Raw genomic sequence first — 17065 nt, 5'->3', positions numbered from 1 at the left:
TCTGAAGGCATACTCCCTACCGTTAAAAATTCCGACATCATAATTACCATCCTTTTCTTTTCCAATTGGCTTTTTTACGTAACCACACATGTGAAAGGCTGAGGTGTTGTTGTTGTTGTTTACGCAGGCAATTTTGAACGATTGGATGATTTCAACGACTCTTTTTGTGACCATACAAACAGACAACTCTTCCAACTTAGCAGCATCTATTGCACCATCTTGATCCTTGAGTTCTAAAATTTCCATTTTTCTTCGCTTTGTAGCCTTCTTGACTTCATCTTCAACATCATCCTTTTGAGACATAACACCAACGGGGTACTTCATACCAACAAGTCGAGAAAATACCGAAGAACCCATTGCTCTCTATCAGTCAATAACAATAAAGAAAATGTAACAATAGTAACAAGACTTATAACGGCTTTGAATAATAATATTATTTCAATAATTTCTCTCATAATAAAAAACAAACTTTTTGAACGCCAAATATGACGACGTTCAGTGGTTGAGACAAGTGGCTGCTGTGTGGGCACAATAATAATAAAGCCACTTTATTTTCGAACAGCCACTTTCTAGCACCATCTTTAATGTGGCTGACACAGTTGTCTTGTATTAAAACCGCCCATTCTTGTGGGCAATTTTTTCTTCTTAATTCCAGTTCTGGTTTAATACATCTTTCAAGCCACATCATGTATATGTCTTCCGTAATAAAGGATTTGCGTTGATATGCAATTTCAACATCGTCTCTGTCTATGTATCTGTCGATTTCATTATTCATTGCCAAGTTTGATAGTATGATCATTGGTTTCAGCGTGGTGTTGTTGGCAAATATTCCTGCAATCAGTGTTATGCGTTTTTGAGAGCGATCAACAGAGTAAGAGTTGGTGTAGTCATAGTTGTCGTCAACATAAAAGTTGCTTCTTTTTTGAGTCCACAAATAAACAATAACCACTTTCGTCCATGTTGATAAAGAGGGAGGGTTTAACTCCATTCAAATGGACAACTCTTTCGCCGGCATATTGTTTGTCATTGTTCAACAAATCGACAGCTCTAGTTTCATAGCTTCTTAACTCATCTTTACTCAGCTCAGCTCTCTCCTTATCCATTGGTTTTGCAATCTTCTTAATTAAACCCTCCCTTCTCAAACTGTTTGCGATGGTTCTTTTTGATACTTTCTTCCCAACAACTCCTTCTACAACATTTCCCATCTCTTTAGTGGTGATTGGTTTGGTGGTGTTTTGTCTTTCTCGAATTGTTTCCAACAACAACGGCATTCTCGATTGATTAATTTCTCGTTTTCTTCCAGACTTCCCTTCGACATCGTCATACAAGTTGTTGAGGCGGGCCGTCGAAGGTGAGACACCTAACACTTTGGCTTTTGTTTCAATTGAAACCTTTTCAAGCCATTTTTCACTTCTCAACAATTTCATTTGTTGTTGGAGTGTTAGACATTCCATGATTTCTGTTGCATGGGTTTCACAGAAATCCAAAAAATCACAGCCACGACCCGATTTTGTACTGTGGCGCAACACGCTCAAATCCATTTTTTGAAGCAGGTTTTCGCTGTGGTTTGGACATGATTATTGAGTTCTGAAACCAGCTGCATTTATTGTTTTTATTATAATTAATGGTTAATTTTATTAATAATTATAATTTGAAGTGTTTCGAAAAGTTGTCTTTATTATTCCCCAACAATTTGACATCTAATCGCAATATATTTTTATACAATTTGGGTGATTTCCCATTTCTTTATGTAACAATTGACTCTTTATTTTCTATTTTTCATGTTATCAAGAAAATAAATTTAAAAAATGATTGTGTGACCATAACTTTGATACTCATGATTGTGTATAGTTTGCTGCCAATACAAATGTCGTTTGTAATAAAGAGGAGTACTCAAATTTAACAAAAATACATTTTTTCAATATCATTTCTTATTTTACTCAAAAAATGAAAGGGGGTGAAAAAAAGCACTTTCATTTTCTTTTTTTGATAAACAACAATGATTATGTATGATGTCATATCTATAATGTTCAATAAACAGCTCTTAATGTTATAAAATTGACAACCAATTGTAATACTGTCAACTATCGTTTTTATGATTATCCTTGTTTGTGTTCTATTTTTCGAACATGGTGAAAAAAAAGCACTTTCATTTTTTCAGAAACTATATTAACTATATTGAACTATACTTGTTTTTTGAATTAAAAAAAACATTTTTCGATTCAAAATTGAAAATGTTATACATTTTATAAAATCAACACACAAAAATGTTGAGATTGAGTAGAAAACAATTCGTTTTAAAAATACACTCCTTTGTTATAAATAGTTTTATTTGCTCAAAAACATATTTTCAATATTATTTCAATGATGCGAAGAAATTTGTAACTTTTCTTGAAATACAAAAATAAACCGAACCTTTATTCAATCAACAACCTTTTTACCATGACTATACATATAATTTTTATTCATTATGATGAGTGTCTCTATCTTATTATGTTCTATTGAAAACATATTTTATCACCTGGTATTTAAAGTGAAAACTGTTATTATAATTATAATTTAAAAATAATAAAAGTTGATTCTTTTTTTAATAAAATAAAAAAAATTAAAAAGAGGAATGCGACGAAAAAGCATTTTTATTGATACAAATAACAAAGTTATGAATTAATATTTGGACTAAAATGATGTTGTTGACCCGATAATTATTATCGGGTTTTAAATGCTTGTTTTGATTGTTTATCAATAATAGTTTTATAAGTTTTATTAAATACATATTAAAATATATTAGTTATTTATTTTACTATTTTTTATAATTTTAAAAATATGAAAAATACTATTGTTATTAGATGATGACAATTATTTATTTTAGTTCTACTAACCAGTTCCACTCTTTGTTCTTCAACTTGTTTTGTGTTGTATTATGAAAAACTATATTTTTGTTATTACCATTATAATTTATTATTAATTTACTATAATTTAATATATAATTTAATAATATTTATTATTCCGTCCCAAAAAATCTTTTATTTGACTTTTTTTTTCTTTTGCCAAATTTATTTTTACTTGTTCTTTTATTAAAACTATTTATTTTAAGTTTTTTCACCCTCAAATAGTAAGACGATTTTTTAAACATTTTTTGGATTATAAAAAATATTATCAATAGAAATTAATTTTTTTAATACCTTTTATAAATAACTTACAATTTTTTCATTTTATTTTTTACTATTTGAATAAAAACGATTTAAAAATAATAAATTATAAATAGAAGTTAAAAGAAAAAACAGTTTCTTCTTATAGAAGAACAGTAAAAACAAATAAGTCCTTTTCCATGTTAAAAGAGTCTGGTTTTTTCGAAAAGGTGAAGCTGATGACGAAAGAAAACTACGCGATGACAGTTTGTGTGTTTGTTTTTCTTGGCGCTCTGTCTTTTTTGATCGAGGTTATCACCCACAAGATCGAACACACGTTTTCCAAAAAGGAGCACATCCTGTCAATGATCCAACACTTGTACCACGAGCTTATGAACTTGGGCATTGTCTCATTTACTTTCGTTCTCTTTGACATGGTTGGTGTGTACGTTGGCATTTCTCACATCGCTCCAAAGTACAACGAACGTGAAGCAGACATTTTTGGCATTTTCGAGGTGGTTCATATCACCATTTTTTCAATCGCCGTGTTCTTGATTTTAACTGGCTCGTACGTTATCTTTATCAGTTGGGTATACCAAAAGTTGTGGAGCTATTTCGAGAAGTACGGCTTTCAAAACTCCGAGGAGAGCTTTTTGGAAAAGATGCAAGAACTCTCAAACAACAAATTTAATTACATCAACCCCGTGTTTCTCGCTAAATACGAGTTTGCCCTCAGAAGGTACCAGTTCAACATTATGAAGGAGAACTTTGTTATTATGGAAGGTCTTCCCACCAAGTTCCGGTTTGCAAAATACGCCACAAGTTGCTTCAGACGACTGGCCACTAGACATATCCACTTGAGTGGTAAGATGTGGGCGTTTGCAATCGTTTTTGAAATCTGCATGATCTCCACTATTTATATTCCAAACCAAGATATCGGGTGTTTAGTTTCTCACGCTTTGGGCTACGTTTCCGTTCCAATTGCTCTTCTTGTAATGCTCAAGTGTCGTTCTGTCATCGGTCAATTGGTTAAATTACATCACTCGAGTATGGCGCTTCCACAAATTAAGTTTTTGGATGATGACAGAAATTACCCTTCCGCTTCTGAGTTGAAAAACGAGTATTCTGAGAGTTACTCAGTAAGTGAAGATTACTCAACCATGCGACTTTCCCTTCAACGCGACGGGAGAAAGATTTCTCTCAACTATGGAATTCGAGACGTCCCACAGCCACAACTCCCAAAACCTCCAAAAGGCATTAAAGGAGTCATACACAAGTACTTTGGGTGGGTTCCGTGTTACAACTCTCCGTATTATACACCTGTTGAGAGATTGTTATGGTTTAAGTCTCATGGGTTTATCCATTTACTCATGAAGTGTCTTTCGATCTCTCAGGCCATCTATATTGTTCTCCACATCATTTTCTTTTCAAACGCTGACGTACATATGTGGCAGCACTTCTTGGTGATTGTCCCTCCTATATTTTTGATGATCTTTGCTCTTCCATTCTGTCTATCATCTATGACGCTTATTAGATACGTTGACAAAGATAGACTCGACGATGTTTGTTTCCATTTTCCCTTCATTTGTGTGCTTTCGTTCCACCCAATGAATTATAATATTATATTAATATATTAATACAATTATCCAATTTATACAGTAATGATTCAACTTATGAGAAATTATCTTTATTCTTATTGAAATAGTTTAAATATAATATTTATTCGCATGTCAACTACAATAGAGTTTATCTGACTTTGAGGTTGTCAAAACGATAGTGTTCCAATCAATCTCGAGCAAATTTTCGAAACGCAATTTATACAAAACGGTGGCTGGAGCCGAAAAGCAAAACATGGAAATTCCAGATCAAGAGATGGTGAATGTGTTTAAGAACCGATACCTTGCAACAAATGGAAATCCAGATAACATCGAGGAAATAAAAGTTTTGTCCGAAGTCATCGGGTCACTCACAAATGGGGTTTTGAAAAAATCTGGGGTGACGTCAAAGAAGATTGGAGATGTGACAATGCTCCAATCTGGAAACGGGGATGTCGTGCTTAAAGGAGTCGATCCACAGGGAATTGAGGAAATCCTTCAGCAACTCAGAACAAAACGGAAACAACAAGAAAACCTCAAGACCGAATCAGAGGCGGGTCCCGTTGCAATCTCAGCTACTCAAACCTCAAACTCATCATTTGGGCAACAGAACGAGACAACAGTTAAGCGGAAAAAATCAGAGGAGAACGAAACGCAACAGAGGCGAGACAAACCAGAAGCAACAGAAATCGAAATGACTGAAACACTGACGACAACTGGGCCGACTATTATTCCAGACCGATCGGAAGTAGTGTCGAACATGGAGAAAACGGACTCTAATAAAAGCATAGAGCTCTCCGACGACTCATCAAGTGACGATGTACCAACACCAAGGGCTTCGTTGAAACCAGGGCAATTCACACTTGTTCAAAAGGTCGCACAAACTACAACGCACTCCGTGATGAATGTTGGAGAAATTGAGATTATTGACATGAATGATGAGGCATAACCTGTGGTTATGTACTAAAACGATTATTTAATTTATACGTAATGAATTGGAGTTGCAAACCAAATACAACATTACTATTCATAATAACAATCCACTGGTACTCGTGTTCATCGCGCACACAGAAAACCTCTTTTGTGTGTCTCTAGCGCATTCCTCCATTCCAACAAGTTCTTCGTTTTTTTCGTCGATTTGGTCTTGGAAATCCTTCTCCGTTTGCAACAAATTGGCAATTTGCAAATCCTTTTCTTCGCACATTATTTCGAGTTCTTTGATTCGGTTTCTTGCCTCTCTCAAATCCTCTGACAACGCATTCTTTTCCCCCGTGAGTGCGTCGACCGACGGATTATTCAAAATCATGTGTTTCATCTCCTTTGTTTGGACCATGATTTTGTGAAATTGGAAATTGTCTGGCGAGGGGTCTGCTCGCTTCCTTGAGTTGAGTTCGTTCTTCAGCACTTGGTTCTCTGTTTTGAGTTTGATGTTTTCCATTTTCAGTTCGTCGTATGTGAGTTCTTGTGTTTTTCTGACAACGCGGATTTTCATCTGTTTTGTGTTCTTCGCGAAGTTGACTGTTCCCCAAGTCTCCACTGCGTTCGAGACCGAACTCGATATCGTCGCGATGAAGCAAATGCGTTGACTCTGTACCATTGCATTTTCCAAAACGGTAGTTAGTTTGCAGTCCCTGAATGGAATGTGACTGTCATGTGCAACAAGTGATCGAATAACTCTCCCGAGTGCTGTTAAAGTCTTATTGATATTCCCCGCCTCTATTTTGGCCAAACCAGTGACGCCAGACCTTTCAACTCTTTCCGAACCAGCAAGGTCCACAAATATCATAGTCCCACGACCAACAGAAATTAACGTCACACAATGCGAACGTGAAGATTGATCATTCATTTTCGTTGTACTGGTTTTTCGAAAGGAATATCCCTTCACAGTGAATGTCAAAGCCTCTTCCCAAGACGTGCAACGAACCATTGCAAGACCATTCACCCCAACAGCTGCAAGTCATTCTCTTGTGGTGTGTACAAACCATAATATATAATAAAATGTATTATAAATAGTAATATATTTTATTCTTTGATAAAAAGAGACAAACTGCCTTTAAGATCCGATTTCACGTCACACTTTTCACCGTCCTTCATCAAGTCGAAAAAGATGTCATTATACACTTCAAACATTGAAATACCAACTTCTAAGTTCCGTTGTTTCTTTTGGAAAAGTAATTCGAGACAACGAGGGACCAACCCTACATTATGGATTTGTTGTTGTTTATGATCGTAATCCCCAAATACAGTAAAGGTCTTTCCACTCCCCGTCTGGCCATAAGCAAAAAGTGTCGCTGCAGACCCAGACAAGCAACTATCAACTATACTAACTCCTACCCTTTCAAACAACGATCGTTGTGTCATTTTTTCATCACCGACAAAGTCAAAGTGACACTCCTCACGCGGGGAGTTGTTAATGATGACTGAGCGCTTCTCGTCAACTTCGCAACACGACGAAGTGACTTCGTTTTTATTGGCTGGCCGCACCCTTACTCCAACTTCTACTATTTGTTGCATCGTTCTATTCTTTCGCAGTTTCCTTTGAAAATCCTCAAAACTCAGTAGAACAAAAATATGGTTCATTTTACTATATATATAGTTTCGTTACATTAAAATTGAGAAAGAAGATTGTGATGAAAAAATGTTATATATAACAAAAAACAATGAAGAAGCGTCAAAGTCATTTTACTAAATTCAACCCTTTGGTGCACTGACCTGAAAGAGACTGGAGTGTTTTTAACATCTCAGGAATTTGTTCAACACCCGCTTTATCAACACGAACAGTGGATACAAAAAGACACTTTTGCCTGTGGTCGATGTGCCCTTCGAAAAGTTTGTGGTTCATTGCGGCTATTATAACATCGTCGACTTGCCCAATGTTCTCACACCCTAACCTTTTTATCATCGCATCGTAAAACAAGACCTTTTTCTCGTTCACCATTGTAAATAATATTTGCTCTTTCGCCTCTGTCATATCTCACATTTATTAGTTTTACTCAAACTCGTTTTCTTTTGAGGTTTGTGTTGTATAACATTTTAATAACATATTCAGAAATAAAATAAAATATGTTATTGTAGTATTTTTTTTTTGATATTATAAATATAATAATATAGTAATTTAATTTATAATACAGTTGTATTTTTTTATTAATATATTTATAGGTATTTATAATATTTTTTTAATTAATAAAAGACTAAAAAAACATTTAAAATAATGTGAATAATTATTTTGTTTTTTATTATTTAAAAAAACAAAAAAAAAACAATTATAATTGATATACTAATTATATAACTGACAAATAAATATTTTATTTTATCAAAATCAAAGAACAATAAAAAAATTTCTTACGAAAAATATTCAGAAAAATCAAAAAAATGTTAATAAATAGTATTAATAAATAAATTATAACTAAAAAAACAAAAAAAAAGAATTCCCATTTTTTTCGTTAAAAAAGACCGAATTATATTTTGAATTATTGTAAGATATTTTTTTTAAAGTTCGAAAAAAGAACTCAACAAATAAAACCAAAGATGAGCAATACAAATTCAATAAAGCCATCAGGATTTATTGTAATAAAATCACCAAAAAAAGATTTTTTCCAAGACGAGACAATCGACGAACTTATTATTAACGACTATATTCAAAAAGAGCCAGATCACGTTTACAGACCAAAAAACCCGCTTTATGTGAAACTCTCGAGAATGGAGGAAAACCGAACGCCAGTACAGTAACTTGTTGTTCTCACACAAATCATATTGTGGGTAAAATGCAGATAATTATTATATGTTAAAAAGTTTGGTTGTCATTCTACAAACTAGAAAAAACGATATTTAAATCAATATAATATAAATATAATTAAAACTACACAAATTAAACAAGACCAAAATTTAAGATTTTGGCAAAGTTACTCTTATTGACAAGTTTTGTTTCTTTTGGTGTTATAATCTCAAAGTTTACATGGTACAACAACAATTAAAGAAGTCAATATTTTTTCATAAGTGATATTAAATTATTCAATTAGATGCAGATGTCAAAAACAGTTACATTTTATTAATATTAAAAATAGAGAATATTGTGGTTTTATTTTCATCTTTTAGGAAGATACATTTCATTATAAATAATATTAATGTCTTCTTTATATCAAAATAATTTATTTTTATTGATTGTTCAATTAAATTAAATAGCTGTGGTTGGGACCTACATTGACTACCACCACCACCTTTACCAAAAAAAAATATTTGCCGCGAGTGTTTTTTGAAGGAAGTCCATTTTTCAGCCACTGTTTGTGCATCCCCATGTCACCCACTTTCCTTGTCCGTACTGTGTGGACGCGGATGTGGTTCCCCCCGCTTGCGGGGGGGTCAGGGGGGATCCGCGCCAAGGGAGGACTTGGAAAGTGGGTAAAACGGTGCACAAACAGACTGTTTGAGTGCGTCTTTATGAGCCTTCTTTTCAATGCTCCGTCTCACTCGTTTTCCACTAACTCGAGGTGAATTTTCGGCATTTCATGAATTCGGGAACCAGACCTAATATTATCCCATTTTCCTATTTACTATAATTTTAATTTGAATATGATTCGAAATAGAAAAAATAAATCTATTTTAAGAGGTGGTGGTCAATGTAGGTCCCAGCTGTGGTTGTATAATGATTTGTTCAAATTAAAAATCAATTATTTTATATTGATATGAATAATACCGACAACGAAACATAAATGAAGATGAATCGGTTAAAGTTAACATTCGATGCTTTGTCTTCTTATAATTGGTATGCCATTGATTATAATTTGTCACCTTTATTTAAACAAATTGTTAAAAACTTATTAAATTAAACATGAACACGTGTTGTACATTTCTTTAAAAAAATACAACACATGGAATAATTGAATTTAATCCATAATATTATAACAAAGCTGATAAGTAAGAAATTGTGCTTTTTTATTTGATAAAAACTCCAGCTATACTTAATAAATAATTATATTATAAAATTATAGTTAGAACTCTAATTAAATTAACACAGTATAAACTCAACCAACTGAAAATTATTTATACATAACAATTTTTAGAAATGTTATTATCCGGTGAAGTTATTTTACATGATGAATTGTGTCGATATATAAATTGTTAATTTTTATTTTGAACTAAAATGTCGATACAAAACTATATAACTTAAAAATAAAATACAGTTTGTTGTTCACATATATATTATATGGATATAATAAGTATTAAGTATTAGATGGAATTGTATCGACTTCAGGCTTCTGATATTCTATTTGACGAGAAAACTGATTACATTGGGAAAGGTTGTTTTGGGTGTGTTTATAAAGCGAGTCTGAAAGGTGTGACTGTTGCTGTTAAAGTTCCGATCAAAGAATTAGAAGATAGCCAGTTAGAATCATACATGCAAGAGATGAAATTGATGAATGACTCACATAGTCCGAATGTAGTATTATTTATTGGTATGGCGATGTCACAGAACCTCCCTATGTTTGTGACTGAATTTATCAAAGCTGATTTGTTTCGATTAATTCATTCTGTTGACTCCCTTCCCCCCGAGTACCGATATCATCAATTAGATTTAGCATTAAAAATTGATTTATTTGCACAGTGTTGTGCCAGTATCCAGTGGATTCACAATCGCGTCGGGTTGATTCATCGTGATATTAAACCAGCCAATTTCTTGTTAGACGAGAACTTTCATGTGAAAGCTTGCGACTTTGGGTTTGCAGAGAGTGTTAAAGGGAAAGATCATACTTTCAAAGGTTCTCCTATGTACTGTTCGCCTGAAGTGCTTGAGAAGGTTAAGAACATTGGCAAAGAAATAGATATCTACGCACTTGGTATAACTATGTGGGAATTGTTTTATGAACAATACCCCTTTAGTGAACACCCCGAAATAGAAACAGTGGAACAGTTACTTCCCGCTTTGAAAAAGGGGATGAGGCCAATTTTACCAAATCATTTTATCAAAGACAACGAAAGCAATTCGTCCAAAGCACTTGAAATCAAAGAACTTAGAAAGGCGTTTGGAGGACTTTGCGAAACTATTCCAATCGAGATTGAAACGTTGATGATGAAGTGCTGGTGCGCGGAACCCAAAAAGAGACCAGATATTAACAAACTAGTGGATGCAGTGAATGACCTCAAACTTTCGACAAGTATTGGTAATATGTCGGCTACAACGTGGTGGAAAAAGTGTTTTGAAAAGGATGGGGGTGGAGTCAACTCTGTGATAGTCGAGAAGTTCATAGAGCCGTTGATCAAAAGTTACAAATTGAAAATTGATTCAATCAACTTACTCAAGGAAAATATAGGAAGATCAAATGAAGTCGATTTGCAGAGGTTTGAGTATCTGTTAAATACATATGGAAAGTTTTTCACCGACAAAACGGCTTTCACAAAGATGGTTGACGTCTTTAGAGCAGCATGGTGGTTCTCTGCACTGACAAAAGATGAGGCGTTGAGTGTATTGGACAATCAAGTAGATGGTACTTTTTTGATACGAGAAAGCACAAGTGTGCCAAATTCTCCATTAACTCTTTCGAGAAGAAATGCAGGACAAACTTTACACACAAGAATCCTCACATCGAAAGATAAAAAGGGGAATATCGTATATTCAGTGTCATTAAAAGGAAGAGAAACTTCATACGACGATGTGTGCACGTTGATTGAGTCACTAATGGCATTGAGTGTTATTAAAACCCCGTGTGGTCATGACACTAAACCATCACTTTACTAAATTTTATTACAGTAAAAAGCATCTATTTGTGGGTTTTCAAACAGAGAAAAAATATTTATTTGTGGGTTTATCATGGAATTGTGAAGTAAATTCTTTTCACTATTTTATACATAAAAAAACAGTGTTATAGAAAATATAGTAGTTTTTTAATTATAATAAAACTATAATTTTTATTTAAATGTACCTAAATTCAAAGTTCGAGAGCAAAATAATTATTTGTGGGTTTTGCATTTGATTGGTCCATTGACCCACAAATAGACGCAACCCACAAATATAAAGCCCACAAATAGATGCTTTTTACTGTAGTTTTTGTTAATAATTTTTTTAATTAGTAACAAAAATTAATCTTTTTATGTGAATAGTTGAACTATTAATAATTCAACACAGAAATTAAAATTAAAATTAAATTAAAAAAAAATAATATTATTATAATTAATAAGTATTATTATTATATTATAATCATAAAGTTAAACTAAAGTGCATTTTGTTGGTTCAACCTCATTTGTTTCTTTTGAATTGTGTGGTTTTGGGGTTTCGCCTCGTTTATTGAGACACTTCAACTCTCTTTTGTTGGCTACTCTTACATCCCAAGGTACATCCAATTTTATTAGTGAAGTTGGTAATGTTAAAACCACATGATTTTTACAAGACAAACTAAATGATGTCATACATGTAAGACCACTTAAATTTGCATCACAATATTCAGCAACATCAATCTTTGCTTCTTTAATGGCATACAATTGATGTGCCAATTTCCCGTCATTATAAAAGATCCCATGCAAACTTCTTGCTTCAACGTTTGGAGGTATCAACAAGAACACACCATTTGTAAACACTGCATTAAAACTATAATACACTCTATCAATACCAATTTGTGTTCTAAGGGTTTCAAAGTCGTCGTATCTATCTAAATTTCTTACAAAAAATTTCACGTGAATTTGAATTCCTCTCACCTTCAAAAGTTTTGGAATTGTATCTTCAAGTTCAAACAAACATCCTGTTTCGATTTCGACAAATTGAAGAATGGGGTATTTATCAATGTTATTGATAAGATCATTCAGACCACAATTGTTATCAAGAAAAATTCTCACAACGTTGTCTTTCACAAAATCAGAATTGTCGACTGAATATACTGTGTCAACATATTTCCCAATTCTCTGAGTTTTAATCTCTTTATTGAACTCACAAACTTTTTCTTCATCTACAATTCTAATGCGATTGATCTTTTGAAGAACTTCATCAGGGAGTTCAAGCGCTGTTTGGTAATCAACTTGCAATGTTTCAAGCTTAGGGAGACACTTCAATATTTTCTCCACCATCGCAATCGTCTTTTTTGACTTTAGAGACCAAGGATTAACATGAAGTCTTCCCATGGCGTCTTGGCAATCATGTGAAACGTTCATGAATGTGACAATATCAGTTTGTTGGATATATAATACAACGTTCATTAAGAAAACTGGTTCTAGTCTGATTCGTTTAGTTGCCATGATATTTACCTATTTCTAGTTTTTCATTCATTAATATACCATTTTAATGTAAAGTAATGTATCGCATTGTGATATAAACTACACGTAATTGTGTAATAATTAATTGGTCAACTTATTATAGCAATCTACACTATTTTTATGCTAAAATTGTTATACTTTTATATAATTATATAATTTTACTAATTATTTTAAAGTGAAAAATTGTATTTATTATTTGTTATATAAATTTATTATATAAATAATTCAATGTGTTATTAGAATAACAAATATAACTCAAAATTGAAAACTTAAACAACGTGCTTTGTTTTTCCAATGTACTTTTGTGGGAGTGGCGAATTGAGAATTTCAAGTGTCTGCAATTTCCAGCTGTACACTTCTCTTGGGCTTCTAAGTTCTTCGTACATCCACTTATGATAATATGGGACGATAGTTGGGAATGAGTTAATATCTTGTTTATCGCAGAATTCCTTATGTTTAGGGCAGTCGATGTCAAAGACATGGACTCTGTCCCCAAGGTACTTCAAGTCGTTTTCAAATTTCTGGAATTCCTTTACAATTTTGACGCAAAAAGGACATGACTCCTTATAATATTTCACTATGACCAGTCCTCCCTCTTTAATGTACTTCTCGACTTCCTCTGGTGTTCCTTCGGATGAAAATACACCACACACCAAAAGTGCAATAATAATCAATTCCATTATCTTTTAAAGTTTGTAGTTCTTATCTACGTGTCACTTTTGCTCGTTTTCAGTACAAATTTGATTAACAAAATTATAATTAAATTATAATTTTAAAGTTAATATATGTGTATCATAATTAAATAATATTTTTTATTAATAACAACACAAAGTCACAAATACTAGTAAGTATTATATAAATTCTATACAAATAGTAAAAATAAACGTGGAATAAAGTAACTATATGTAATAATATTCGACCCATACCAAAATACTATTCTCAATACAACAATAGATGGTCTCACTCAGAGTCAAGCTCGACTTTCTCATTCAAATCTTCACTCTCTTGACTACTGTCAGAAGTCTGCGGGTCTACACTGTTGTCTGCTGTTGTTGAATTTTCAACAAGACTCAAATTCTCCTCAACCAAGTGGTGCACATTTGTGCAGTTGAACTTCTTGAACTTCTCGCTTTGGTCTATTTTGATCCCAGGAGAATTAAACACTTTCTTTTTCAACTCATCGCCATCTTTTGGAACAGCCAAATCACCAACATCAAAGTACCCCGTGTCTGTCTCGTCATCAAGTTCTGGGACAAAAATGTCTTCTCTGCTTTCACTGAGTAAAGTGTTCCAATTAATACCTTCAAACCAAGGGTGGTTCTTTAACTGATTAACAGAAAGATACCCCAGCCTAAGTTCCGGTTCAACGCGAAGTAAACTGCTCACAAAGTCTTTCATCTTTTCAGACAACACACTTTTGATGTCTTCAGGGTAATCAAATTTCCCCATCCGAACCTTCTTGAAGATCCCGTCTGGCGTCTCGTCATGGAATGGAGGTATTCCAACAACAAACTCATACACCATACACCCAAGACTGAAATAATCGGAACATCTACTATATTGGAATGATACTATTGACTCAGGAGCAACATAGTCTGGTGTACACAACAGTCTCGAGTCTTCATACGTTTGTTGTATTTTGCTTCCAACCTTCGACAACCCAAAGTCCGTCAACAAAAGATGGCCGTTTTTGTCAATCAACACGTTGTCTGGTTTCAAATCTCTATGAATACACCCCAACCCATGGATATACTCAAGTGCTATAACAATCTCTCCAGAGTAGATTTTAGACGTGGTTTCATCTAATGCGCCAACGTGACTTAACAAACACCGTAAGTCTCCCCCAGGACAAAACTCCATGACAAGATACAAATTCAAAACGTCTTGAAACGCATAAAACAGTTTAACTACACTCCGCGCCGATGCATACTCTAATATACTTTTCTCAGCTAAAACCCCATCGACTACATTCTTCCGTATCATATCCGCTTTCTTCATCACTTTCATCGCGTAGACATCATTCGTCACTCTCTTACGAACTAAATACACCGAGGAATACGCCCCTCCATTGAACTGTTTCAAAATGTTGAAATCGTTCAACCCGACCGTCTCCCAACTCTCATCCAACCGAACGCCGGCATTCAACACATTAAATCGCTGCCGCATGTTCGTCGGGTTCTCAAGAAATTTGCCCAATATATCAGTTTTGTGTTGAATCAACTTTTGTGTGTAAAACGCGAACACAAAGGCACAGTTATCTCCTCGATTCGACTCAACCAAATCTGCAGCCACACTAATATAGAGTTTGAGGTGTTCGTATTGCTTCGTGAGCGATTCCAACATCACTCGTGATGCATCTGCACACACGTCGATGATTCTATTGAACGCACTCGTCTTCTTCAATCCAAAGACTCTTTTAGCTTCTTCGGATATCCCTTTCAGTCGTTCTGCGTCGGTGGAGTACTTCATACAAATCTCATTCAACGTCTTACAGTAATACGTGTGTTTCGCGAGCGCGTCCACCATCACTTTTGCCTCACATATCCTACACACAACAAGACTTCGTGGTGTGAATGGAGTTGGTGGTCGTTCTGTGAGTGAAGAGACCGACAAATCCAAAGGAGTCAGACTTTGTTTTCTGCTACTGTTTTGTGACTGCTGTCGCGATGTGCTTTGTGATCGAGTGGATTTGTGTATCTCATACATCGACACAAGTCGGAGAAGTCTAAGGAGTTGGTTATCTTCCGGGTGTTCTTTGCTTTGTTTCTTCAGTTCCACGACAATCTGATTCAACTGTATTGCGTCCAAAAGTTCAAAAGTTTCCAACTTCTTACAGAGTTGATAGACATCTGCATTATCTTTATGTGTTTGTCCTGTTTTTTCTGCTTCTTCTGGTATATCAGTCTCAGAAGAACCATCCAGAAATTGATTACTCAAAGTTAAAAGTGGCACAACAGGTGGAGTGTCTTCTGTCGGCTTCTCACAGACACTCGTTTGTCTTCTTCTTCTTGGCGTTCTATTAGTAAATTGTGCTGCACTTTCAAGGACTACTATCCATTCATTTAACAACTCTTTCGTCGAGCTTTTGAAATGGTACTGAGACCCTGAAGACAGTGTAATAGAAAACGTCCGTTGTGCGCTATCAACGACTTTAACAGTTGCTCGAGCCAAATTCAACACCGTTGGAAGAGTCAATTTGGAAAATTCCTTCTCGGAGACAAAGTATATAAGAAAGTTGTGTTTGACAATGACATACCTCAATACCCATCTTTTAATGACATATCCCTCTTTCTTTAAATCACCAGAGAAAGTCGGTCGTTTAATAGAAATCAGTCTTGTTGATAAGATAGACGTTAACCACTGTTTGAAAAACTCCGACTCACATACGCCACTGACATTCAAAAACTCTTGCAAGTACTCACAGAGAGCAGTGTCTCTCATCGGATACGACATTTGCCGTTTTGGAAACGTTGGGAAATTCGACGTTGGAAAGGAACTTCTGAAATAAGCGTCGAACTCATATAAGTCATTTGCAGTTTTGTGGATGACATTCAGTTTCGCGTCATTGGTGAACGAAATTGTGTGAACGATGATTGGTGTGACATTCACTTTGTCAATCATTATTTCAGAGTTGACTTTATTAATCACCAAATTCGAAAAATCGGCACTACCACTGACCGGCTCAGTGTTATCGACAATCTCTTTGGTCTCTACATTGTACATCAAACTCTTTCTACCTAACTGCTTCTTCGTTGTGTGCACATATACAGGAGATTTGATATCCTCATGGTCTCCCATCCAATAATCCATTTGAAGTGTCAAAAGAATTAATTTTTTATTATTCCAAATTATAATTATAATTTGTATTTCTTTTTTTCTTTTTATCTTTTGGAAAAATGGTGTCGTGTTTGACTCAAAAACAGATCGTCGTTTCGGGGTTTTTTCTTCCATTTTTGAAAATAGCTAAAAACCGCTCAAAAAAATTATTATTTTACACTTCCTTTTTTTCTGTTTTCTTTATTTAGTAAGTCTAGTTCTTTTATTTAGCCTTTTACTAATTTCTACATTTTTTTTATTTTTTTTCAAATGGAATAAAATAATAAA

At 34.1% G+C, this 17065-nt stretch overlaps 7 protein-coding genes across 7 annotated transcripts; 2 read left to right on the top strand and 5 right to left on the bottom strand.

Annotated features, from left to right (window-relative positions):
• Nucleotides 1–13: 13 nt before the first annotated feature.
• On the bottom strand, nt 14–775 carry EIN_060240 (hypothetical protein; the record flags this gene model as incomplete). The annotated part of the gene is made up of 2 exons (XM_004260232.1): nt 14–363; nt 470–775. Coding segments are annotated over 2 exons (656 nt in total), but the record flags the coding sequence as incomplete, so codon positions are not given.
• Nucleotides 776–3367: 2592 nt separating this feature from the next.
• EIN_060230 (hypothetical protein) lies at nt 3368–5672 on the top strand (the record flags this gene model as incomplete). The annotated part of the gene is made up of 2 exons (XM_004260231.1): nt 3368–4690; nt 4890–5672. 2 exons carry the CDS (start codon nt 3368–3370, stop codon nt 5670–5672), a joined length of 2106 nt encoding a protein of 701 aa, XP_004260279.1.
• Nucleotides 5673–5750: 78 nt separating this feature from the next.
• EIN_060220 lies at nt 5751–7303 on the bottom strand (the record flags this gene model as incomplete). The annotated part of the gene is made up of 2 exons (XM_004260230.1): nt 5751–6673; nt 6772–7303. The coding sequence occupies 2 exons, from the start codon at nt 7301–7303 to the stop codon at nt 5751–5753; spliced, it is 1455 nt and encodes a 484-aa protein (XP_004260278.1).
• A 2650-nt stretch (nt 7304–9953) lies between these two features.
• EIN_060210 (serine-threonine protein kinase, putative) lies at nt 9954–11456 on the top strand (the record flags this gene model as incomplete). The annotated part of the gene is made up of 1 exon (XM_004260229.1): nt 9954–11456. One exon carries the CDS (start codon nt 9954–9956, stop codon nt 11454–11456), a length of 1503 nt encoding a protein of 500 aa, XP_004260277.1.
• A 467-nt stretch (nt 11457–11923) lies between these two features.
• Nucleotides 11924–12943, bottom strand: EIN_060200 (hypothetical protein; the record flags this gene model as incomplete). Its single annotated transcript, XM_004260228.1, has 1 exon — nt 11924–12943. One exon carries the CDS (start codon nt 12941–12943, stop codon nt 11924–11926), a length of 1020 nt encoding a protein of 339 aa, XP_004260276.1.
• A 287-nt stretch (nt 12944–13230) lies between these two features.
• On the bottom strand, nt 13231–13641 carry EIN_060190 (hypothetical protein; the record flags this gene model as incomplete). Its single annotated transcript, XM_004260227.1, has 1 exon — nt 13231–13641. One exon carries the CDS (start codon nt 13639–13641, stop codon nt 13231–13233), a length of 411 nt encoding a protein of 136 aa, XP_004260275.1.
• A 280-nt stretch (nt 13642–13921) lies between these two features.
• Nucleotides 13922–16759, bottom strand: EIN_060180 (serine/threonine protein kinase, putative; the record flags this gene model as incomplete). The annotated part of the gene is made up of 1 exon (XM_004260226.1): nt 13922–16759. The coding sequence occupies one exon, from the start codon at nt 16757–16759 to the stop codon at nt 13922–13924; it is 2838 nt and encodes a 945-aa protein (XP_004260274.1).
• Nucleotides 16760–17065: the final 306 nt, after the last annotated feature.

This window comes from Entamoeba invadens (genome assembly GCF_000330505.1).
Source record: "Entamoeba invadens IP1 unplaced genomic scaffold scaff_1105074726711, whole genome shotgun sequence".
In the NCBI taxonomy this organism is placed as follows: Eukaryota; Evosea; order Mastigamoebida; family Endamoebidae; genus Entamoeba; species Entamoeba invadens.
The sequence above is the reverse complement of the archived record's forward strand: the minus strand, read 5'-3'. Positions and strand labels throughout refer to the sequence as shown.